Source organism: Lacerta agilis, chromosome 6, assembly GCF_009819535.1.
Source record: "Lacerta agilis isolate rLacAgi1 chromosome 6, rLacAgi1.pri, whole genome shotgun sequence".
Taxonomy (NCBI): Eukaryota; Metazoa; Chordata; class Lepidosauria; order Squamata; family Lacertidae; genus Lacerta; species Lacerta agilis.
This window is the reverse complement of record NC_046317.1, coordinates 15,456,786-15,483,591: the sequence shown is the minus strand read 5'-3', so window position 1 is coordinate 15,483,591 and position 26,806 is coordinate 15,456,786. Positions and strand designations below refer to the sequence as shown.

General features: G+C 39.4%; 1 protein-coding gene across 6 annotated transcripts in view; it reads right to left on the bottom strand.

Moving 5' to 3' along the window:
• NEK7 (NIMA related kinase 7) overlaps positions 1–26,806 on the bottom strand; it is a 78,320-nt gene that overhangs the window by 17,094 nt on the left and 34,420 nt on the right. For all 6 annotated transcript variants that reach the window (XM_033151430.1, XM_033151428.1, XM_033151431.1 and 3 more), the window contains 4 exons: positions 23,677–23,787; positions 8,561–8,669; positions 6,422–6,529; positions 3,439–3,533 (listed from right to left, as the gene is read on the bottom strand). In XM_033151430.1, coding sequence (XP_033007321.1) covers positions 3,439–3,533; positions 6,422–6,529; positions 8,561–8,669; positions 23,677–23,787 — 423 coding nt within the window. The remainder of the gene's footprint in view (positions 1–3,438; positions 3,534–6,421; positions 6,530–8,560; positions 8,670–23,676; positions 23,788–26,806) is intronic.

Here is a 26,806-nt window from a genome sequence, read left to right as displayed (position 1 = left end):
CAGCAAGGATCTCAAAATCCATTACAGCTGTGTGTGCACTAATTGGATACCATAAATATTGTATTCTCTTTTTTAAAACCCCTAAGAGCAAAGGGATTAAGGCTCTCAAGAAAAGCAGTTTGCAAAGTGTACTGGCCCCATAATATTAAATCCTGAAACAAGGTAATTCATGCAGCTTTTGTTTGCCCCCTTTATGCGCAACAAAAAACAAAGCCAGGAACTCCAACAACGGAACCTGCGCGAGATGCAGAAAATTCAAAATAAATGCAGAGATCCTGTGTGTTGGTACGCTAGGTGTTCATTAAAAAGTACTCTTGTTTGAACGCTGCAGTGTTAAAAAAAAAGTGGGGGGGGGGGAAGAAAGAAAGAAAAGCTGAATGTCCCCTAAGGAGTTAAAACAGGAATACTATATTTTCATGCATCTCCTGCTTTGACAGATGAAAAATGTCAACTGTCCTGTTTTTATTTTCAAGCTTTTGCACTATTCATCTGGTTCATTAGTGCATCTCGCTGCTGCCCCTGACAGCTGCTCGCCCTCTCCTCCCAGCAGCTGAATTTTTCAGGCTAATTTGATCCTCCACACTGAGACGATCGCTAGAATGATTGACTTGCTCCCTGACCTCCAGGGTCTGACTTTCCTGATTAGTATTCTGGGGGTGTCTGAGGGACGAAAGCCCACTGTCTGTCTTCAGGGCTGGTGGCAACGTGCGCTCTCTCTCTCTCTTCCACTCTTTTTTTTTGGGGGGGGGGGGAGCTGTAAGCCACCAACCTACGACCCTGTAAGGATGCAATTGCTGCACTGAACAATAAAGGAAATGTGTAAAACCTACTTTTCCATGTAAAGGTCCATGTAGCAAAAGCATGGCATCTTGATTTTAATTAGTAAAGTCTACTTTGTTGCATATCAATTAAAACCACAGTGATTAGAGTGTGTTTTGGGGTGGTTATTTAATTATTATTTTTTTATATCTCAGGCATATTTGAAAGTATAATTTTCCTATGGTAAAGTGAACCTTGGAAGAAAAAAAATATTCATAATAAGGAAAGTCAGTAATTGTTATTAAACTGTAAATGATCCGCCATAAGCAGAAAATAAACCAAACATTAGGTTTAGCTGAAAATCCAATCAACTGCTACAAATTAACTAGTGAAACATAGTCACTTGGACCTTTATGGCGATTTCATGAACAGTTTCCCTATCTTTAATCTGAAGATAAACATGAACAAACGCACCAAACACTGAAGTAATTAAAACATTTTAAAAGGCATTTTATGTTAGACAGGTAAAAAAAAATCAATTTCAGAGAATTGTTGAACTGAAATACTCATGCTTTATCAGCTCCATTGATGGTAATAGAAGTAAACTGGCTAAAATTATACTGCTCTGTATTAACTGTTTTGTGGGCTAGCCATTCTTATTACAAATAATTATTACAAACAGCATGCTTATTACAAATAATTGGAAGCACTGGATTATTCCATTCAACGAGATCAACAGCTGAATGAATTTCAAGTGAGTAAAATCTGTTGATAGCCAAATAAAATTGGACTGTGGATTAATTTTTAAGAGAAGAAGGAACAGATCTTATGATCATGGACCTTAACATTTGCACCTGTTTGTATACTAGCACAACATTTGTATTTACACTCCTATTTAGCAAGGGGCACCCTTGATCCTCTTGCTAAATCAGCAAATCTGAAGAGTGATTTCACTAAAACCTGAAGCTTTTTAATCAACCTATTGCCATCCTTCATAGCATGACCTCACTAATTATATCCTATCTGCAGTAAAACAAAACAAAACAAAAACAATCAACACAATGCAATGATAAATGGAAAAAAGCAATGAAAGTACTGTCAATACAAAGTGCAATTGTTAATTTCATTAAAGGTCACAATTTTATAACGGGAAGCGTAAGAGAAAACAGGGGTTCACAAAATCCCTATCCTGATCCATATAAATTTCTAAAGGAATTCTTCCATGAGGCTTTTATTTGATTAGAATACATTATTTTGATAAATATTTTTAAATCCACATTAAATTCCATTCTACACAGCCAAAAAAAAAACTTTTGAATTCCAAAACAAATCATACTGCTTTCCAATTCACAAACTGAGGCACATTCTGGATCAGAAATTAAAATCAAAAATATCTGAGTGTACAATACGTTTTCTTAACATTTTTTTTCTAATAAAAGAATCACACCAGAGTAAGCTGGCAGTAAGTTGCACAGAGGGTGCCATTTCTTTGAGCATCCACTGGGTTCTCTATGGGTAATGCTGAATCAGCATTCAGTGGTTCCCCACGAAGAGCAGGGGCCTAATACTGTTTGTTTGTTTGTTTGTTTGTTTTAATGTGAAAACACCCCAGCCCCAGTATGAAAAATTCAAATATCAAAAGGTACTTGAGGTAGCCATTGCTTATATGGTTAGAAGGGACACCGAGTTGGTTACAAAGCAAACAAAAATGTTTGCCATGGATATAGAGACAATTCACAAAATCCCTATTCTGCATTAGCAGGTGTTTATCCTGATGGGTAGATTTAGTGAGTTCTGCTGAATCATGGAGGCAGGTGGTTTGTTACTTCACCTGGATGCTTTTGAGCTGGGAGGGCCTCTCTGGAGAGCATTTGGGTAGAAGTTGTAAAGCACAGTGGGAGAACCTTAGGAGCAGCTGTGCATGTCCTGAAGGATTTTGTTCAACTTGGTTATCTTGTTGATTCCTGTATAATTAGCATTAAGCCACAGGACAGGTTGGCACCGCAATTATCATGTGCATGAGTGAATGACTGAACGAATACCTGCTCATAGTGTTGTTTTCCTGCTTATCTTTTAGGAGGTATGGTTACCAGATATATCAATTAATCAGACAGTAATTTTGTGGCTTTAACAGCTGCAAACATTTTGACAGCTCCTCTTAAAAGGCACAGGAACTCCTGTTCCCCATTGCACCCACCAATCTTAACCAGAAATGATCAGCAACTTTTGAGAATGCAGTATTTTAAAGGTTCAGTTTTTAGCATAGTTTTTTTTTTTACACTGATTAAAAAGGTTGGCTGGTATAAGCAGTGTCAGTTCTACTACAACCTTATGTGTGTTCACTGGATAGGTTTCTGTTTGCAGCTAGCTATGCTATGGAATGTGTCTAAAGATGCAGTGCCAAGAATAGATCGTTTCTAATTTAGGAGGTGATCCATTCTGAGCTGAAATTTATGTCAAAATTCTGCAACAGATTCATTTAGGATTGAGGAATGTATGTAAATTTTATCATGTTCAGCAGTAAAAGTTTCTACACTTTCGCTTAATACTACTTTATCATCAATGATATCATCATCATAGACGTAAAAATGAATAGCGAGATCTTAAGACAGATACAGAAATACTTTTTGAAAACATCACTCACCAATAAATAAGATGTACAAGTTTAAAAAGTATTACCTCATACAAGAGACATCCTAGAGACCAAATGTCTGATTTGAAGTTGTACCCATTTTCATGGATTCTCTCTGGAGACATGTAATAAGGTGTTCCCACTGCAACAAATATGGAAATATAATTTTAAAAAAATGAACACTTAAAACTTCATCACAATGCTTTCAAGCAATATACATTCCAATATTTTGGTTGAAAAAGTTATAATTGCCCAATTATTAGCAAACATACAATGAGACAATACAGAGGGATATTGTAAATGAACTTAATCTCATTTCAGGCAACCTTAGCCCTAATTTATAGAGTCGACTTCTATGATAAACTGTTTTAAAAAACGAAGATAAAACTTGTAGAATAATCAGAAAGTGATTTAGCAATTCAGACCTTTATATAAATCAATATTAATGTTATGAATTTCAAATCTCTTAGAATATTTTTCAGTATTCCATCCCTGCTGAAACAACAGAAGTATTTTTCAATTTATCTGCTTTCTATCATTCCCATTTCTAAAATTAATAATAATAATAATAATAATAATAATAATAATGGCTGCAATCAAATTACAAGGAAGTATGCCCCACTGAACACAGTGGATCCTACTTCTGAGTAAACACACATAGGATTGCACTATAAGAGTAACTGAAGTATTGACAGGAATGGTAAGGGGAAGAGTGACAACTGAATTTTCCAGGGGAAAGTGGCAGGACAAAGGCAAATTGCCTCGGACATGTGCCTAGAAAGCACAGGACAGTCAGAAAATCACTTTCTAGGCACGGGACAAGCAGAAGTGTGGATGAGCCTTAAGACAAGACTAGAACAGCAAAGCTCAAAAGCGGATTAGAAATTCAAAGGTTTCATACGTTATGGACGAATGTTCTAAAACGCCAAGAATAACTAACTAACTAACTAGCTAGCTAGCTAGCTAGCTAACTCTCTCTTAAAAGTTTGTTTACATACTTCCTAAAAATGTTATGAACCCTCTCAAAAGTTAGTCTCACTGAGTTCAATGGGGCTTACTCCCCAGTAAGCATATATATGACTGTATCCTAAAACAATATTGGCACGTAGGGCTAGTTTACACTTCAGGGCATGGATGTAGGTCTCCTTTTAAGCCACTCTGCATTTCCACATGGCAAGCCACTCATATGTGGAAACTCTTCACTTGTGTTCCAGGGCTGCTTGTCCCAAAAAGCTAAAAAGCATCTAGCAGGATGATCTGGTGTGATGAAAAAAAAACCCAGCTTTATCCGTTTGCTGATCCAAACACTTCACAAAGTGGCAAGAGCTGCCACACGCAGCAGTGTAAAAAGACTAATGTGTAGACAGGCCCCTGGGCCATTTTATGGGCTTTCATATTCCAGGAGGTTCTGATGCTGTGTCAAAAATAAACTGAGAAATTTAAATGACACTGCAATTTAGCATGATAAAACTGCAGCATTCTTAAAATTAACTTTTTTGATAGTGATTTGAGCTGGAAAAGACCACCCAACACTGATCTGCTGATAAAGTCACAGTTGTTGCTGTCTTTATGATACAACTTCCAATGACACGATTTGCTTCACAATAACAATACTAATAGCAGATCTTGCTTGTAACAGGCTACATATCTGTTGCTTACAGGGTGAGGAATTGGTGGAGAAAGAATTTGCAGACTCTACAGGGGGCAGCTGCAAGCACTAAGGCTTGGAGGTTTGTAGTTTACCAAAAGCAAAAGTTCCTTTAACCAGTAGTTCTCAGAAACCTGCTGTTACATTAGGGGGTTGAGATGAGTGTGAAAGATTGATGACAGGGGGAAAGAAGAACAAATGCTTGAATTCTGCAGAGTTTAGCCTATTCTAACACTTTAACTATAATAGAAACTGAAGCATTTAAATAAGAACCTTCTGACTTCACACAATAAATGGGGTGGGAGCGGGGAAGAGGCAAGTTTAACAAAAAAAAAAAAAGACAACTTATGTTTTTTTAAATGTGCTTTCTGTCACTCTTCTTTGAATACCAGAGGGTGTGGGAAGGCCATATACAAAACCTGGGTGATGCCAGGTAAAAGTAAAAGCAAACCTTTCTATATACACTGCGTAATTAACCATGGAGTTCATTGCCACAGGAATGGATCTTGTGAAGGCTACCAGCATAAACTCCCTTTGGCAAGTTATGCTAGGTCTTCAAAACATCCAATGGGGAAAGGTCTATCAATAGTTGTTAGCTACAATAACTAGAAATGAAATATTTGCATCTGGAGGAGAATATGCTTCTGATTACTAGGTATGGGCAATAAGTAGTGGGGAGAGCTTTCACTATCTAGCCCTGCTTGTGAGCTTTTGCAAGAGCATTTGCTGTACTAGTCGGATCTTGAACACAGCTCTGAATGCCCGTTCTTATTATCTTTTTCGGCTGGACTATTGCAATGGGCCAATGCCAATTAGAGGCAAAATGTATCCAACATAAACTCTCTGCTCTATGATCAAGAGGAATCCACCGCAGGTCTGTCACCCCGAGAAGTCCACCACTCTAAAGGGAACCAAAGAGGGAACGCTGTACGAAACCAAAGTAGGGTAACCTGCAAGGAAGAAGCAGCCTGAGGTTCTTACTTGCATTTCCAAATTTAGATTGCTACTATGCAGTCTAAAAGAAAACAGGAGATTCCCTCTTGGGGCCCATGCAAGTCCTCACGTGAGCCAGAGGACTCCATGCAAATGTTGTGGGATGCTGTGGCCCAGGGTTGTTATGAGCCACCTCTTCCATATGGGAACTGTTTACACAGTGGCTGCAAGAAACCTGAAAAACCACCACATCATCATCATCATCTACTCTGATTCCATGGGAATGCCTCACTTGAATGACAGGGTCCAGGATTTCAGTCCCTGAAATGAGTGTCATCCTCTGCAGGGCTACTTCCTCTTGCTGACCCTTCCAGTAATTAATGTGGGGTGGGGAGGGTGTGAACTGGTGTGAACATGCGTCATTATAGAATCAAGGAAATCCCTCTGACCTAAAGAATGAGCAGCCGTGGTTTTAGAGCTGAAAAACCTTCCCAATCCAAGATCACCAAGTTTTACTACTCCTGTAGCTGTAATGAATACATTTGCTGGCTTGATATCTGTAGAAAGATAAAATATTTCAACAAGTGACAGTAGAATATCCATGACTTGCGTGTGAGTACTCATCTAATTTTGCTTAAACATATATGTATTGCTTTAAAATATTTAAAAATACCAATTATGCATACTCAACCCCCATAGGCTAAATTTTATTTTTTATTGTTAACCATTTTTATTATTTCATTATAATTTATTAAATTTCTATACCATCACTTATCCAAGGCTCACAGGGCAGCTTACAACATAAAAACACAAAAAATACATAGCATACAGGTGAAACTCAAAAAATTAGAATATTGTGGAAAGGTTCATCTCTTTCAGTAATTCAACTTAAAAGGTGAAACTAATATATGAGATAGACTCATGACATGCAAAGCGAGATATGTCAAGCCTTTATTTGTTATAATTGTGATGATTATGGCGTACAGCTGATGAGAACCCCAAATTAACAATTTCAGCTTTGGGGTTTTCATCAGTTGTATGCCATAATCATCACAATTATAACAAATAAAGGCTTGACATATCTTGCTTTGCATGTCATGAGTCTATCTCATATATTAAACTCCAGTAGCTAATGAAAACAATTGCTTACATAAATGGACTTTTCCACGATATTCTAATTTTTCGAGTTTCACCTGTAGTAACATTACCCCACCTCCAAAGTTTAAAAGGCCATAGATAGTTTAATCATCCTTTTAAAAGAGCAGTATCAACCTCAACATACTTGAGAACAAAATCTAAATGTTTTAAAGGTACCGTAAGTTTTAAAGAGGAGCTTTAAATTTAAGCCTCACTGATTTCAATAGGAAGTAACATAGAAAAACCTGCTCTTAGGACTCAGGAACCGTCATGCAAAATTTGGTTACATTATCTTAAGAGGTGTCCAAATGTACAGGAAACAACTTTCCACAACCAACCATGGTCCTCTGATTTCCTTGAATGCAATCAGATTTCAATAAGCACTAATAATCATAGTGGTATAAGTCAGTCTCTCAAATGCTCTCCCATGTCTCTGAAGGTTGATACAGACAAGGAGAAAAGAAGTTTTCCAGTTGTTTTTTGGCAGGAGCTTTGTGGTAGGCCAGTCTCCTATACTTAAAGGGAAGTTGTGTGTGTGTTTTTAACTCCCCCAGGTTAACAACATCTTTTAAGCATGTCTTATTAAAAGTTATATGGGTGCTAGGCCAAGTTATTCATACTCAGAGTAGAACCAGTGAAATCAACAGGAGCTGCGTTTACTGATTTCAGTTGTGTATACTCCGGATATACAGTAACTAGTTATGGACATCATCCTGTGTATCTAAGAAGGTTGACAAACCTAGAGACTGATGTCCTGGAACCAGATAGCAGAAGGAAGGCACACTCTGTTTTTGCCACCTCCCAGGGCACTAAGCAGCCTTGAACAGTTGCACTTCCTGCCTCCCAGTCTGCGGCAGTCTGCTCCCATCCATCAGCCAGAGAAGGAAGCAGCTGCAGAGAGCATACTACCCCTTCCCTGCCAGGAAAACACTCTGCTCCCCTACTGCCAATTACCCTCCAACTGCAGAGCCAAAGGGAAGCGCACACTGACCCCATCCATCAGCCAGAGGGATAAGGGCTGCTAGTGTGTGTGTGTGTGTGTGTTTGGTTAATATTATTATTACCTGAATTGTTTTGAGAGGCACACAATCAAAAGATGCAGAATAAGTCTTCAAAAACAAATGAATAAACGATTTCTAAGAATCTACAGCATATACATAGCATGCATATGAATTCTAAGTTGTTCATTTTAACCCATAATATAGTCATGATTCCAATGTACCAGCACAAATATGTTTTAAAGTGTTCTCGCTAAAGGAGGGACCCAAGATTACTACTCTATGCACTGAGCAATATTTATCAAGTTACCTATCCTGAAGAGGAAAAACGTTTTGTAAAAAGCCATTGCAGTAATATACACACTCACACAAAATCACATACATTGGAAATATATTTTTCTTTCAACCTCTTCACTGGAACGACATTAGCTTGATTAAATGCAATTAAGTTACCTCGATGCATGACGCGTCGTGAATGCATGTGCTCCAAGGCACTGCAGAGCTGAACAAAGTACTTCCAAACTGTCCTTTCAGGAATCAGTCTCTTCTGCTTCTTGAAATGCTTAAAAAAGAACAATAAAATTAACTACTGCCAAACCCGATTTGTGAGTAGCCCATGGTTGCAAAGCAATAATTTGGTTTAAAATTATTAAAAGGAAAGGATTTTAAACAAAATATTGCTACCCACCAAAGGGTCATGTTTAACTGATGAAACAAAAATTCCCACTGGATACACACACACACCCACACCCACACCCACACACACATTTAATATAAGTAGATATGAATAAACCCATCTTGCACCCTAAGGAAAGTTTGGCAGGTCAGAGTCTGATTGAGAACCCCCTCAAATTTGAATTTAACCTACAGCTTCAGGGCTGGAAGGTAGAGCTTTTGATGATAATGACTGCCCCCTATCCCTTTTAGAATATGATTTTACATTAGACAGCACAGTAAACCATGGTTTATCATGACAGGAATAAGCTGCAGAGAGCCACTGTACACTCCACCTCCAGCATGGCATAGAAGGAGACCCTGAGGCATACTGCAGTTCATGCCTATCAAATGAGCCTGAATTAGCTCATTTGAACACATTTCAGACTACAATGCTATACCACAGAAACTTTGTTCTCATGTTTGTACTATTAAACTCATCCACAAACTGCTTCCCAATGAATTTATTACAGTATTTTCTATTATTTGTTTAAAACTTTCTCCTCCTCCAAGGAGCATGCAGGGTTTCTAGGTCTGCCTAGAAACAGTTAAATGACCAAATAAAATGGCAGGGGTGTGTGTGTGTGATTTATTTCAGTAACTGCAATGCCAGGACTGCAAAACAACTGCATGTTTTTCTTTTATTGTTGGCTACGGATACTATTACTCTGCCAACTCTAAAGACCTGCAAGCTTGGCAGGTGTAAGGCGGCTGTCAGAGCTGTGTTCAAGCTGAGAAGAAAACTGCCACCCATAAGTCTGCCACTGATCTATCCTATTTATATGATATCTTCCTCTTCCTTGACAGGACAAGGTTAAGTGGGAGAAAGAAAATGGCTTTAAAAGAAAATTAACAGCTGTGTACTAATTGAGTCAACCAATATTTAAAACATATGTAATGCAAACTACAATGACAACCTATGTCCTTTAGGTAACAAAACCTTGTTGTCAAGGTACTGAAGCTGCGCCCCCACCTCCGCTGCCCCCAAATTAGTTAAACACTGAATAGCAGACTCTGCGGAGTGTGGCACTCTGAGCCTAAACATATTTACCTGGCTGTAGTATTGATTTCTTTGGAACCGTGAACAAATTGAAACATTTAAAAAAAACAGCACAAGATACTGATATTTTAGACTATATTGTAACATTTTAGCATTATGTGGGAGGTTATATTTTCAAACTCTTCTCTGTGTTAAAAAAAAAAGTTGCAAAACAAGAGGTATAGTATTAGGATAACCCTGATGCTTTAGCCTTTTACCTGCAGTCTTAACATTTTATCATCAAATTCATTCAAGTTCACGGGGGGCAGGAGGAGAGAGAGACCATATAATTTCCCTTAATATTTGAATCAGCTCTCAATTCCACATAAGGTTTCATGCAAAGGCGAAGAAGCCATATACGGTAGTCATTATTTATTTAAAATCCAGAAAACTCATTCAGAAATGTGTTGCTGTTCAGAGGCTACTACTAGTGCGGTTCCTTCAATTTGCTGTCCCCATTTTATTATTTATTATGTTACATACCACTTTTGTGCCAAAACGGCTTCTAAGGAAGTTTACAGCTATAAAATAAATAAAATCGATCCATAATTAAAACACACCACAGCGTTAAAACATCCGTAATTAACACATACAATTAAACAAACAATTAAAGACATGACAAGTAAAACAGTTTTTCCCCCTCTTAAAGTTAAAATAATAAAATCAGAAGTTCAGTTCAGGGGAGGGCTTGCCTAAACAGGTGTGCCTTAAGGAGCTAGCAGAATGCCAACACTGACAGCATCTCCTATTTCACCAGCACTGACCTTAACAGCGGGAAAAGCTGCTTCCGTGTTATCACAAGCCAATACTCATCAGGCCATGCTGAAACTGATTAGCTGATCATAGTCCCCTTCCTGGACAAGTGAATGAGGAGGTATTTCAGGTAACCTGATCCAGAGTTATTTAGGGCTCTATATGTAAGTAGCAGAACTTTAAAACTGGCTCATTGGCCAAGAGGTTGCCAGTGCAGATCCCTCAGCACTGGTGTGATATGTGCCAGATAAAGAGAACTATTCATCACCACCAAGCCACAGTATTCTGCACCAGAGAACAGAGAAGCAAGAGAAGCCCCCCCCCCCCAATATGACAATAGTCCCGGCATGGGGTTGCCAACACATACAGCACAGTGGCCAAGCTATCCCTGTCCCAGAAAGTTCGGAGCTGACTAGGCTACCTGGGTCTCCATGGACAAAGACAGCACCCCTATACTGCATACTTCTTCTTTCAGAGGGAGTGCAACCCTGTCTGGAACAATTCTGGGGCCTGGGAACCACTTCCTCACAGTGTCTCTCTCTGTTAATACATAATCAGCTCCATCTAATAAACCAAGGTTTGTTAGACTAAGAACAAGTATTGTGCTTGTGTACTCCCTCCTACTGAGATTAAACCCCAGTTCCCCAGGTCAGATGTACTGGAAATTGTGGTTTAGCCCGTACCAGACATTTTGCATTATGGTGAAGGAGAGAAAAAAGGATGAAAGGGAAAAGATGGAGTATGTGGGCACAGAACTTTAAGTTTAATAAAACTGTTATTAGTTTCAGAATGTTACATGTACACCAGGTCACTTGACATGCTTCACAGTGTTATCTGTGTTGCCCTTAACAATTATACCATGTAGTGGAAAAGGTAATTCAACTATTTGAATTTTTAAAGGTAGAAAAGAATGGCTTTCTCACACATGCAGTCCATTGCAGAAGAAGAACCTGAAGCCAGATCGGCCAGATCTAAGCCTCTCAAATTGACCAAAGGCACACTAGGCCAGGCATAGGCAAACTCAGCCCTCCAGATGTTTTGGGACTACAACTCCTATCATCCCTGACCACTGGTCCTGTTAGCTAGGGATGATGGGAGTTGTAGCCCAAAACATCTGGAGGGCCGAGTTTGCCTATGCCTGTGCTAGGGACTACTCTAAGGGTTTCTGCAGATATAGCAGCACTGGATATCTTGACGGAGGTTAAAATACCAGGAGTCATCTCCTGCTCCAAACAAGGATTGTACTTCCCTCCCTCTCCTCTCATGTGTAAATTTCTTCTTGCTCAGTTCCTTCTTAACCACAGTTAACCTGAAAGAGGCTTCCCCATTATTCCAGATTTGAAAACATAAATTGAAGCTTGTTTGGAAAACCTGGTCAATTTATGAATGAATCTGGTTAAGTCTTAATTGTAGCTAATTTACCAATAGCGGGTTGTTGTATTCAACACCATTATCATCAACATCATCATCATTTACCACCCTTCATCCAAATATCACAGGGTGGTTCACAACATAGAAGTACAAAAACACAAAACACATAATTAAAAAAAAAGCAATAACCCACCTCCTACAAGCACATTTCAAAGGGAAATGTTTATTTATTTATTTAATTTCTGGTCATTTTTATTAATAATTTTATTAAATGTTTTATTAAATGTTTCATTAAACATGGCATATGTTTCATCAGCACAAGGAGTTCTCCTTGCCCAATTGAATGTTCTCTCCCTTTCCTCCCTTCATGAACCCTCTAAATCTATTCTAGGAGTTCCCCCTACCCTCCAGAGCACATCAGTCAGGGCACATGGGGGGTCCCCTATCATTATTCATTGCCCTAGCACAAATATTTCATTGAATGCTGCCCATAATGTTTAACTATAAAGGGTGGGTGGGGGTGGGGGAGAGAGACCTCTAACCTGCTCCTGATTTCTTGACTACAGTTTGAGAAAAAGCAATATTATATCTGCACAGGTGCTAATACAAGACAAGCAGAGTAAGATATGCTGAGGCACACACACACACACTTTTAATTTCCTCAAAATATTTTCACAAACTGAAGTGATGCAATGTTTGAATGCATGCTCTTTAAATGCTGTTTTCCTCAGACCTGGACTGAATCTAAAACAAACTCTGTATCTGTTCTCCCCATAGCTGGGATTTGCATATCAGAGGACTGTTTGATGTCAACAAGATAGTTAGATAGATACCAGGTTTCTTTTCATTTAGAAACAAATACACAACTTCAAGTATATGCATAGAAAGCACATTTTATTGTTTTTAAAATGAACCCTGAAAAGACTTCTTAACAATGTATTTTTAAACAAACTTCTAACAAAAACTCATTGTACAATGCCAGCTGTTCCTATATATTCTACACCTTACTTGTCCCAAAATGTTCTCAAAAGTGTTATATGCACTAATGAAATCAAATTTTCCGAGATTTGGTGTGGTGTGGTGTGGTATCCTAACACTGGGATTTAATTTTTTTGCCCCAATGCAGAACCAAGTCGAGAAATGTAACTGCTCCAGAGCTTACCTGGAGGCTTGGACCTTCTCAAGACCTGGTGTCTCAAGGTACATGGTGAAGACACTTGACTGGAAGAAGGTAGGTGTCCAGAGTTTCAAGGACTTTCTCAGTCCTACCAAGGGATGTCAGGGCCTAGATCCAGGACCTTTTGAATGCATAGCATGTGCTCTAGTGCTGAGTGGCCCTTCTGCTATGGCATAGAATTATATGGTATACAGTCGTACCTCGTAAGTCGAACAAACAGAATCTGTTCTGGAAGTCCGTTCGACTTCCAAAACGTTCAGAAACCAAGGCCTGGCTTCCGATTGGCGTTCAGGAGCTCCTGCAGCCAACCGGAAGCAGCGGAAGTCGCAACGGACATTAGGGTTCCAAAGAACGTTCACAAACAGGAACAATCACTTCCGGGTTTGCGGCGTTCGGGAGCCAAAACATTCGTCTCGCAAGGCGTTCGACTTCCAAGGTATGAGTGTATAATGAAATGTGAAGTCCTCTATTACACTACAGCCTATGGGCTTTCTTTGTAGCATTCCTTGGAATTCTTTATCTAAGGGTGTCTGCCTGCTTGCCTTTTTACAAGGGAATAGAAGCACAAAAACATAGGACCATTGGCACATCTAACTCACAGTTCTCTACACTGTCTGGAAGCATTTCTCAAGAGCTTGTTTTTAAAATTGAAACACACATTATTTCATGGAGTTTAGCTAGTTCTGTTCTTTCACTGTGTTTACATTATTGATTTTGTAGTTTATTGTTTATATTGGCTTAATTGATAGCAGTGGTACCTCGGGTTACATAGGCTTGAGGTTACATACGCTTCAGGTTACAGACTCCGCTAACCCAGAAATAACGCTTCAGGTTAAGAACTTTGCTTCAGGATAAGAAAAGAAATTGTGCTCTGGCGGCGCAGCGGCAGCGGGAGGTCCCATTAGCTAACGTGGTGCTTCAGGTTAAGAACAGTTTCAGGTTAAGAACGCACCTCCGGAACGAATTAAGTACTTAACCAGAGGTACCACTGTAATTTGTTTTAAAGTGCTTTTATTGATTGCAAGTCACTTTCAATACTGGGGGGTAAAAACATCAAAGCTACTGCTTCCCAGAATAAATTCAAAATAAATCTGGGGGAGCCTACTTTAACCTTTAACAAGTTCCAAATCTGCTTAAAATAGCCCAGTTTGTCTTGGGATTTGCAAAAGCTAGTGGGACATAAAAAGTATTACTCAAAACTTTGTGCAAACTGAATAACTTCTCTCGATTTGGGGGTTACTTTTCTTATGGAAGCAGGCCTTCTTTGGTAGAAGATGCTTTGTGCTAGCAGGGCATTTTTGGATCAAATTTGGAACAAGAACTTGGTTTAATTATAGTGATATTTTATATATCAACAACAACAACAACAACAACAACAATTTATACCGCGCCCATCTGGCTGCATTTCCCCAGCCACTCTGGGCGGCTTCCAACAAAATATTAAAAATACAATAAAACATCAGACATTAAAAACTTCCCTAAACAGGGAACTAACTAGCTAACTATTTAGCTATCTATTTTGATATATCCCTAGCATTGCTACAAAATACAATATCCCATGAGTAGACCAACCATGTATTTAGAATTCACTTGCCTCTCATGAAACCTACATGGGCATATAAGGAAAGTTACAGGGAGGGATTAAAGAGTCTTGAGAGTCTAATAAAGGCTAAAAGAACAAGGCAAGCTTACCTTCCACAGAAAAAAATATTTAAGTAAGGTTATGATGATTTCCAAAATATTTAAATAAGTTTTTATAAAAAAAAAGAAAACAACAAAGAGTTTTGGGGTATCCTAAAGGCAGCAGTTTAGTATGAGCCTTTGTAGGCTAGAACCTTCATAAGATTAGAAAAGAGGGGTTCAAAGGCTAGCAGACAAATGGAATAGTTACATTTAAGTCTTGTAGCAGAACTAAAAGATAAAAATGCAAGAGACTGCAGTTTGTGTCCCACTACATTTAAGAGGACAGATTAATGCAGAGCATGGATGCAATCACGATCCAGATCAGATTTAGATGTGTTCCACTTTTGCCAGAGGACACAGACTGTATCCTATTTATCAAGAAACAGAGCAGTTCAGTGTAGCCATTTGCAAAGACTGAACTTTCCAAGCATCCCTAGATGGGAACAAAGGTATTACATTATCTGGCAACCAGCAACACTGCTACAGCAAGTGAAAGCAATTGAGGCAGTTTCCAGACAGGAGTGCTGCAGGGCTGCAGTTCCTGTCCAACTGCTGTCATGACAGCTCCAACCTGCTGCTGCAGCAGTGCTGCTGGTTCTTAGAAACTGGGGAAAAAATGATGAGTTACAAAAAGCAGACACCCCTAATATATAAAAAGGCTCATAGATATTAGTAGGGCTTGTCAGCACTTGTGTCAGAGAGTTTGCATCAAGAATGATAGAATATATCTATATATATTCTATGTATATAAGAACGAAAGGGGGGAACCACCTGAAATTACAGAGAGTAAAAAAAAATGACACAAAATAGGTACCACAGGTAGCTTCAAAACTTTTAACAGCAAACATAGGTATAGTCAGTTCAAAGCATTGCTTTATATTTCCTTTAGGAAGATGCTTAATAAAAAATATATTAACTCAAGACTTTGTTCTATAATTAATCTAGCTAGTGTTGCCTGGTGTAATGTTGAAAAATATTGGGGGGTTTTTGTTTTGTTTTTTTAAAAACAGCCTTTAAAAACTAGTAAGAAAAGCTCAGAGGAGAAAGGTGACATAATGGCATCTGTAATGTACCATCTCAATGTTTGGATAATCAGTATATGGTACATATCAAAAGCATTTTTCAGTTCACAGTAGTAGCAAATGTCTTTACTCTAGCATATGCGGAAGTCTCAAAGAAAAATTAAATTTTTAAAGAAAGTTTTTAAAAATGAACTTCAGTGTTTAACGGGGGGAAATGTTGAAAGTGTAGATTTGGCTGGCTGCTCTCATACAGTCGTACCTTGGTTGTGGAACTTAATCCATTCCGGGAGTCCGTTTGACTCCTGAAACGGTTCAGAAACCAAGGCGCAGCTTCCAATTGGCTGCAGGAGCTTCCTGCACTCAATCGGAAGCCGCACAAGCCGCACCCAACGTTTGGCTTCTGAAAAACGTTCGCAAACCAAAACACACACTTCTGGGTTTGCGCCATTTGGGAGCCAAAACGTCCGAGTACCAAGGCATTCGACAACCAAGGTATGACTATATTTAAGAAGAGTTAAGGGAAAGAGAGCCGTTTTTTCCATTTTGTTTCACTAATGCATTAACTAATCGTCAGGGAACCCAAGAAAAGGTATGTGAATGTGGAAACAGACTGCCCTCTATTCTAATCCAATTCTCTGTGTTCACCACTCACTTCCCTAGCAAACAAAAAATTGAGGCTGTCTAGTTGTCCTGGTGCCCCCACCAGCTGAGGAAAGGTGGCTAGTGTCTAGAGACAGTCTTCTCAGCTATGACACACTCTTATGGAATTACTTCCTCGTTGGAAGTTAACCTTGTGCCAATCCTAGTACCTTTTTTGCACCAGGAATTGTTAAATTTTCCATTATTTTCTTTGTATGACTATTTAAACCATGTTGTAATCAATTATATTTTGCTTCTGTGTTTATCTTGTTTTTGCAGATCACCCTGAAAGTATTGCTTGAGGATGGTATATAAATCATTTAAATAAACAGAATAGAATAAAATGGACTCTCACCTTGACAATGTACCCATAATACAATGTAGCAAGGCTACTTTTCAAGTTATTAGTCAAGACTCTCACCCCAGTACAGTACCATTCACACAGCAACATGAAATTATATGAACAGGTTAGGGTATAAATCACATCCCTGTTCTTCTTAGTTTTCACACCAGGCTCAAAAATTATCATACCTTCTGTAGCTTCAAGCCTGCCTAGTCCTCACTCTAGAGAGAAAAGAGTTATTTTTCTTTACATGCTATAATTATGGTCTCAAAAGTTTTGAAGTGGTTTGCAAATGTTCACAGTGGGCACTTGAGCATTCTCCAATATAACCCTAGAGATTCATCTAAAGGACTCCTTTAGCCACTCAAAATTGCTCCTCCAGCCAGTACTGTGCAGATACGATGGTGCTAGGAAAGCATTCCTTCTTAGCTGCTGTTATTGCCACAATATAAACTATAAAGTGAGCTCTAAACTGTGTTTGGTCGCACTTGATTCAGCTTTCCCTCCACATACATCTGGCGATCACACCAACCAATTCATCATCTCCAAGTACTTGATGTACAAAAGAGCCAAGACAGTTCTATACAGTGGTACAGAGTGCTTAAAAACCATCATGTCTACATAACAGGTAATTTCTAAATTCTAGAATGTGATTGAACAGGAATGTGAAGCACGATAACAGAAAGGACTCTCAGGAATCTAGTAGTAATCATCCTTTCTGGTTGAGAAATTATATAACCTGCTGTACCTGTTGAGTTGGGGGCATTTTGGAATGACTGCAGCAAAAATCCTGGCCCACCAAAGATATGGCAGTCTAAGCATGTGTGTTGAAGTCTCCCCAAATCACTGTTCTGTGGCTCCTCAAAACCAAACACAAGACCAATCCCAGCAAGGAGACTGTTAGGCAGCAGGATGATATATGCAATAATGGAATTTCAAACTAAGTACCTAATATCAAGTGCATATGGATATGGAATAATTGATTGGTTCAAAATTGGGAAAGGAGTACGACAAGGCTGTATATCGTCTCCCTGCTTATTTAACTTATATGCAGAATTCATCATGCGAAAGGCTGGACTGGATAAATCCCAAACCGGAATTAAGATTGCCGGAAGAAATATCAACAACCTCAGATATGCTGATGACACAACCTTGATGGCAGAAAGTGAGGAGGAATTAAAGAACCTTTTAATGAGGGTGAAAGAAGAGATTTCAAAATATGGTCTGAAGCTCAACATCAGAAAAACTAAGATCATGGCCACTGGTCCCATCACCTCCTGGCAAATAGAAGAGGAAGAAATGGAGGCAGTGAGAGATTTTACTTTTTGGGGTTCCATGATCACTGCAGATGGTGACAGCAGTCACGAAATTAAAAGACGCCTGCTTCTTGGGAGGAAAGCAATGACAAAGCTAGACAGCATCTTAAAAAGCAGAGACATCACCTTGCCGACAAAGGTCCGTATAGTTAAAGCTATGGTTTTCCCAGTAGTAATGTACGGAAGTGAGAGCTGGACCATAAAGAAGGCTGATCGCCAAAGAATTGATGCTTTTGAATTATGGTGCTGGAGGAGACTCTTGAGAGTCCCGTGGACTGCAAGAAGATCAAACCTATCCATTCTGAAGGAAATCAGCCCTGAGTGCTCACTGGAAGGACAGATCCTGAAGCTGAGGCTCCAATACTTTGGCCACCTCATGAGAAGAGAAGACTCCCTGGAAAAGACGCTGCTGATGGGAAAGCTTGAGGGCACAATGAGAAGTGGACGACAGAGGACGAAATGGTTGGACAGTGTTCTCGAAGCTACCAATGTGAGTCTGACCAAACTGCGGGAGGCAGTGGAAGACAGGAGTGCCTGGCGTGCTCTGGTCCATGGGGTCACGAAGAGTCGGACACGACTAAACAACAACAACAACAATCAAGTGCAAACACTCAAAACTGAATTTGATCAGACAGGAAGCTGAAGAGGGAGATGGGATAGCACAGTGACCACTTCCTTCCTAACCATCAAGTCTGGGTCAGTACTGCAACAAGAACCCAAGCAGACAAGCTTGGAAAATCCAACTCATCCACCCATCTCATTGATGCAGGTCAACAGCACAATTTGGGATTAAATCCTGGATGACAGCAGGAGCATCTCATCCGGTAGAATGGAGTTGCAGTCATGGCTTTCCAGCAGCAGCACTGCTGCTGCTTACCAAAACAGTGAGGGGAGAAGCATGGTGGCAGCAAAGTCAGGACTGTGTAGTCTGTCAGCTGCGCTCTAGAACACTTTTTGTTTTATTTGGGGTGATGGTCATTTATACTCAACAGACCTGGTGAACTGAATGTGCATTCTCAAATGTAGAATCTTATATCCACTGCAATGCCTAGGTAGTTCATTCACACACACAAATGTATAGGAAGATGGAATATAAAATGAGATACCTAAATAAAATGATGTGGAAAGGGGTCTCTGAGAGTAGGAAGTTGGGAAACCACAAACCTGCATGAATGACTTTATTCATAGGACTGTCAATATGGTGGCACCATCATAATGAGTTAGCCACTTAAACTTTTAGACATCAGATTCTTTTTTGCTCATTAGGGTAAAGCACTCAATAGCACAACACTGTGCTGGGGATTCATCTGTATTGTCTAATGAAGAGAGAGGCAGTAGCCACTGTTATCCTTATTCGATTCCAAGATCTTGCGCCTGACTCCTAATTACTGTGTTTCCCCCTGCTCATATAAAAAACAGCACACACGCATACACACAGTGAGAGAAATGTTCTTATTTTTCTATTGTGTTCTCATTTTAAAAAGAGAGAGCTGGGGATGCATTCATTGTACTTCCCTCCTTCCCTCAATCTTTATATACCTAAAATAAACTCATGCTGATCCCACTACAACAACTATGAAAATATGAGTATAGTGTGACACCTTATACATATTTAATCATAGCCTGATAGGCTGTCATTAACTTCAAACAGCAATCCGAGTTCACTACATTAAACATGATGCCTACGTTAAGAGGACATCATAAACTACTCTCAAGAAAAAGATAGGTAAGAAATAGCCACACAGCCAAACTGCATTGCAGGCAAATTTAAGACATCTCTAGGGTAAAATCAGAAGAAAATGCATAAACTGGATTCACAAGTAGATTAAATGATGACTTCAATAATCACAGATTTAAAATTGTTGTTTCTTTAATAACAAAAAAACTAATTATAAACCAGAACTGGTCTCTCTGAACAAATACCGGGTTAATGCCACTGTTGTAACCTATGTCTGGCCTTCTGTGAATCTGTGTGTGTATAAAATGGTTTTCAGTGCTAAAAAGGATATATTTGTATTTCTGTTAAAGGGGAAATGCTGCCTTCACTAAATATCCGCCAAATATATCACCCGATTTCAAATGCTACAATGAAAGGAGTTATATGGACAGGTTTGACAGTCCTGGGTAAAATAAAGGCATCAATAGGCCATAATGAAGTCTGTCACAGAAAGGGGGGGGGGAGAGAGAGGCCTCATATTAAATGTTATGTCAAATTGGAATATACAGACGAGAAAACAAAACCTTCATATTGTAGCAAGTGTAAACCTACAGAATTATTAATTCATAAGCAAAATATATACAATTTGGTTATAAATATTAACAGGACATTGTCAATCTCTGTAGCACCACATTTTTCACCCTCTTGGCTTAAAAAACATCATCTTGGCAAGGAATATTTTTCAAAGATGCAGTTTCAAAACTCTGTGCTGCAAAGCAAGGTTAATATTTCTTCTAAGAGTCACAAAAATAGTATTTTGAGGGCAGAGGGTGAGGACTAATTAAAAAGCACACTTTTTGTATCCAGTAAACCTGAGACACTTACAACACAGTGAAAAACAACAATAATCTAGTCTCCCTGCTTTCCAGGGAGTCAGGACCTAGAGAGAAACCCCTAAAGGTCAGCACCACAAGAGAGTTGCATAAGAGAAATCTGCTCTTAGGCAACATGTTCATGTTCAGTGGGTCTTCCTGGCAAACAAAGCAGTGTTTCTTCTGCCTGGTTTTTCAGTCTGGAGAACAAAGGACTTGTATTGTGGTGGGAACTGATTATTTGAAAAGAAATGAATATATAAAAATAGAATGGAATGATCTACCCAAGCTTATGTATCTTACATGCAGCTCTTAAGAGTAATTCATTTAGTTGAGTGCAAGTTAAGAAACAAAAAACAAAAAAAACCTCAACTACGATGAAGTTGTTTTGGCTTTTTAGCTTTGTTGTTTTAAATGCTGCTTATATAAATTAATAATAAAGAAAGAAATAAGATTAGCTAGCTTCACACTTCCCCCCCATACATAATATAATAAAATTAACCCAACTGTGAACTTGAATACGTTTAATCTAAGAACTAATCTCAAAATTTTGAACAGCTGGCCGTTGAAATCTTTCCAGTGTGTTACTACAATTAGCAAACTTACTAGTTTTTAGTGTGCTAAAATTTTAATTGGGCTTGTTGGAAAGTCTATTAACAGTAATGGAAAATGGCAATCAATTGGTCTTCCTAACTTCCTTCCTGGCCTAAAATGCTCATGGTCTTGTTCAAAGTTCGGTGCACAGAACAGTCATGTTCACTCCAGCACAGCCAAATAGTTCCTATTCCTTTCCCTAAACATTACAGGAAGAAGAAGGGTGGCAAAACTGGGTTGGGGTTTGTTTTGCTACAAAGCCAAATAGGTGGTGGTAAGCAGACCTCTGATACCACCTGAGATCATAGAATCATAGAGTTGGAAGAGACCACAAGGGCCATCCAGTCCAACCCCCTGCCAAGCAGGAAACAGCAAGCATCAAAGCATTCCTGGCAGATGGCTGTCAAGCCTCTGCTTAAAGACCTCCAAAGAAGGAGACTCCACCACACTCCTTGGTAGCAAATTCCACTGCCGAACAGCTTTCACTGTCAGGAAGTTCTTCCTAATGTTTAGGTGGAATCTTCTTTCTTGTAGTTTGAATCCATTGCCCCGTGTCCGCTTCTCTGGAGCAGCAGAAAACAACCTTTCACCCTCCTCTATATGACACCCTTTATATATTTGAACATGGCTATCATATCACCCCTTAACCTTCTCTTCTCCAGGCTAAACATGCCCAGCATCTTTATTTCTGTTCCACTGGAATAAGTTAAGCATGATCTTGTGCCTCATTAGGATATCAGAATATGACTCAGGGTTCCAAAAATTTCTCAGAAAACCTTTGTTCCTTTATGGTGAACTAAGACATGAACGTAGCTTGTGGAAACAACCTGGAATTCCATAGAAATATGCCAAGAGTGTTCACTGTTTATACATTTGTAAAAAAAGAACTTTGACAAAGGGTCACCAGTGTGCCATCTGTGGGCAAACATGGGCCTGGGCAGGCTTTCCTTCAGAGTCCTTTCCCACTGCTTGAAAAAAGCACTCTATTGGGGCCAATAGAATAGGTTGTAGTGTAGTGAGAGCTTGGTTCTGGGTGTGTGTGTACATATACACAGTTCCACTGGTTTGCAAATGTGTTCAACAAAACCCCAACAGGTTGACCATCCCTGTATTTTATTAATCTGAGCAAATATACTCCAATTAGGTCAATTTAAAAAACGACTCGTAACTTTCCCCCAGGGTTTTCCTAGTTTCAGGTTAGGGAACAAAGCCCTAGAAAGTAGCATGGGTGCAGATTCCTCATCCCCTAAACAGGAGAAGTGGAACAAGCAGAAGCCCTCCTGGCTCTGCCATGGTTATTTAGTTTAGCTTGTACAAATGGTGATTTGTAATTTAGTTTCTGTTTCGTTTATTTTCTATCCATTTAGCTTCTACAAAAACTAAGGCTTTTAGTACAGGGGCAGCAGTATTTTGGAACACTGCTCCCACTGAAAACACACAGGCGCTCACAATTCTATCATTTCACTGCCTGTTGAAAACATTTCTGTTTAGCCAAGCATTTTTAAGACAACATTTCAGTGTTGTTTTTTATGATTTTGTAATTTTATGATTAAAAAAAAATTATTGTAGACCATATTTTTTTAATAGGTTGGTGGTTTAGAAATACTCAAATGAATGAATGAATGAATGGACAGAACATCTCAAATGGTGCATTGTGGAGGGACTGCTGCTAATATTCTTCACAAGCTTGGACTTCTATCTTAGCACTTTCAGTTTGGTGCCAAATCACGCAGCCAGCATTGCAACTAACAGCATAGCAGGCTAGTGCCTGGTTTTTGAGTAGTCACTGGTCTAAGCTCTTTCCATATTATCACTGCAATGACTTGTGGGTTCATTCCTGTTGGCAAAAATCAAGTGTTGTGGAAGCAGCCTTCATAGGCTCCAAGGGCTTTTGATTGTTTTGCTTTGTTTTCACAACTTCAGAAAGAAACATGTTCTTACGTGTTTGGATGGTCAGTACCAACATTTTAAACATACAATTTGGTTTTACAGCTGAATTATTATGGTAAAAATCTCAAAGGGGAGAATTTATAAACAGAAATGCCAACATTAAATATTATGGTTGGCACAATGCCAGATTTGGAGTATAATGATGATCTCCTCCCCATCTATGTTTCCTTGCAATCATGCACAGCATTTTAAGATTAGCAGCAAACTTTGATAGTGAGATATAAATATGGGCGCTTCGATAGCTTGGAAAGGATTTACAGAATTGAAACCTGGAGTAGGATTTGCGGCAATCACTTATAATTTAGGGTACCTGAGAATCTAGAAATAAAACCAGAGTAATGAGAATCAAAACAAAATATGAAAAAAAAAATGATTTCTATTTATTTCAAACAATGAATATATATAAAAAAGAAAAGTCTCTGTTAAGAGAAAGGCCTACCTTGATCATTCTAGATAGGTCTCCAGCATCTGCTAATTCCAGCACAATATTTAGTTCATTGTCTTCAATAAATGATGCATAGTATTTGATTACATTTGGATGATTCAATTGCTAGAAAAAGAAACAGATACTTCAGTCCACAGTACGTATGGCCTCAGCTATTGGTTTCCGCCATTTAATCCTATATACATAGGGGCGGGGGAGCAGGGAGAACACCCCTTTCTGTACTACAAGAAAACAACATTCATGTGTTCATTATTTGCATGCATTATTTTTAGATAACGAAAAACCCTGAACCAAGTCTAAAAATCTAACCCTGAACCAAGTCTAAAAATCAAACTTAACAAAGAGGATACCAGCACCTTGATCTAAGCCAGGAAACAATACAGCAGGTACTACAGCATGTCTATGTTTTTTGGAGGGCTGCAAAAGAAAGCCCCTTAATTAGCTAGGAATAGGGCACACAAAGCTATCAGATGACTTGTGCAAGAAAGCCAAAGAACATGCCATTTTAAAAAGAAGAAAAAACACCTCTTCAACTTTCAATTGTCCATGATAAAACAAAAATAGCTTCATTAGCTTCTCAACCAATGACCATTGTAAAACAAAACTAAAGTAGAATTTAGAACCAGAAGAGGTTCTGCATTCTACACTCCACTCACAGGATACAGAATTAATAAAGGGACCACTAATTCCCAAATGCATCCACTGGATTATTCTAAAACAGACACATTTGCAATATTTTGCTCTTTCTCAGAAAATTATTGAGGTTTTTAAAACTGAATGCCTCCAGACAGACAAGAAAAACTCAGCAAAGCAAACTTTTGGCAGGCTTATGGCCAGGTCAAAAACAGTGTTGACGAAAAGTAATAATAACCATCCACATAGAGTCTATGTTGCGGAATGTAAAAAACTTATCACATGGTCTTAAATTTTGCCTCAAAAGTTGGTTTTTTTTAAAAAAAAAATCTATTTTGTATTCATAGCATAAAGCTACATATCTCTTCAGTACAATGACCATGAAACTGAACTGAAAAGCTATTTCAAGGCATGATTATCAATAGGTAAAGAAATGAATGCAATTCAGCTATGAGCTTTTTCTAGTCCCTACTCTCTTACAGCAAAGCTTCTTATTATGTTTTTCCCCCCTGCTGCGCAGAATCACATGGGGCTCAGTCTGCCCACAAGGGTAGCCTAGGCTACTGCTTCCTAGGTGCATATCTGACCAAGGGTGGTTTCTGTACTCAAATCCATCCATCTGCTCAACCACAGAGCGGACATCACAGAGAACCTCTCCAATACCATATCTTCCATGGACGTAGCAAGGTCCTCCACAAAGTTGTTAGTAAGGTGCATGGAATTTTCTATATGTGCAATGAGGCATCTCCTACCAAAAATACCAATGCTCTAACTGACAAGGCACTCCTAAAAATATAGAGGAACAGTTGCTAGTACAGCACAATGAGCTACGACTGGGGCAGAGGGTGAGCGGCAGGGTGGGAAGTCAGGTGCAGACACCTAAGTAACCCTTAAAATCACAGGTAAGGTTTGTTATATTTTTAAAGCAGAGAGTAAGCACAATAATAGTCGTCAATAAACAACATGTGCCACCTTCTGCAATCACAAAGACCAGAAACTTTCTTTTTAAAGCCCCAAAAACCCCAAACCTGGGAATTTTGTCAGAGCATCTCTCTGGTTGGCAACAACAAACAGGAAAAGCCACATTCGCTCCAAAGGAAAGCCCCCTCCTGTAAGCTGTAACTCACCTTATTTATATGTCTCTTTGCATCATTCACAATCAGTATTCAGTAAGGGACTTTAGAGGAACAAAAAAGTTTGTGTGTGCACAGACAAGGCTTTTGTCCTTATTTTACAAAGTGCATCTTCTCTGGATCACACTGCAGCCTGCTTTTGAGAACTAAAGATTCTTGTATGGCAAGTCTTCACCCCCACCTACATAACAAACCTCATTCAAAAACAGCTGTTTCTGATATAACTTGGTAAGCTGGCAGAAGGTGGGGAGTGGAGGCCAGCAGTTCAAAGGGAAAATCCTACAAGGATAAGCTCTCGGTAACAACTAGGGCAGTTCTTGGTTCCCCGTTTAAACTTTTAAAAGGCAGTTTACAATGCAATGTGGTGTGGATGGGAGATTGACATGCATAAAAGGAATACAAAAGCACTGTATCTTTGTGTGCGTGTGTGCGCGCATTATGTGTTCTATACATATATTGTAGGGGAAAGGTTAGTACAGTAGCTCAGTGGCTGAGAAAAAACTTTACATATAGCAGGTCCAACCTAAAAGGACTGCCAGGGGGCAGTCATGGGAAAGCCCTCTTTCTGCCCAAGGCTGTGGAGCGACAGTCAGAATGAACAGTGCTGAGCTAGATCAGGGGTCCTCAAACTAAGGCCCGTGGGCCGAATAAGGCCTAAGGGACTTGTTTGTCCAGCCCGCGGCGACCCCCACCGCCCTCTGCCGCCACCAGCTCTTACCGGCGCTGTGCTGCGTGGCTGCCCACTTCCGGTTTGGAGGAGCACTGGAAATAGCTTGTGCGCATGCGCAAGTGTTATTTCCGGTGCACATCCGGGTGGGAGGAGGCCCGTGCACATGCGCACAAGCTATTTCCGGTGCTCCTCTGACCCACAAGTGCACCAGAAATAGCGTGTGCGCACACGTATGGGCACATGCTCCCCCGCCCTCCGGCCCGCCTCGCGATCGGCCCTGGAGACACCAGCCTGGGGCGTGGTAAGTTTGCTTACCCCTGAGCTAGATGGCCAAATAGTCTGGGCAGCATCCTAAATTCTTATGCACAAGGCATAAATACAGTATATACTCAAGAGAGCCTTTTTTCCAAGTAAACAATCGCCAAGATCAGCGGACAAATTCTTCTCCCAAGCTCCATCTTTGACTGAAGTGAGGGCAGCTGGGATGAAGTGAAGGATATCTTTTCGGTAATGGGATGCCCATTATGGAACTCCTGACAAATTCATTAGGCTAGTTCTACTTTTAACTTATTCCTTAGTTTCTTTTCTACTTTCAGCAGGTATTTGAGATTACGGTGCAATTTATTTATTTATTTTTTTAAAAAACAGCAGTTGACCTGCCACCTGTTTCATGAAAAAGTAATCTTAT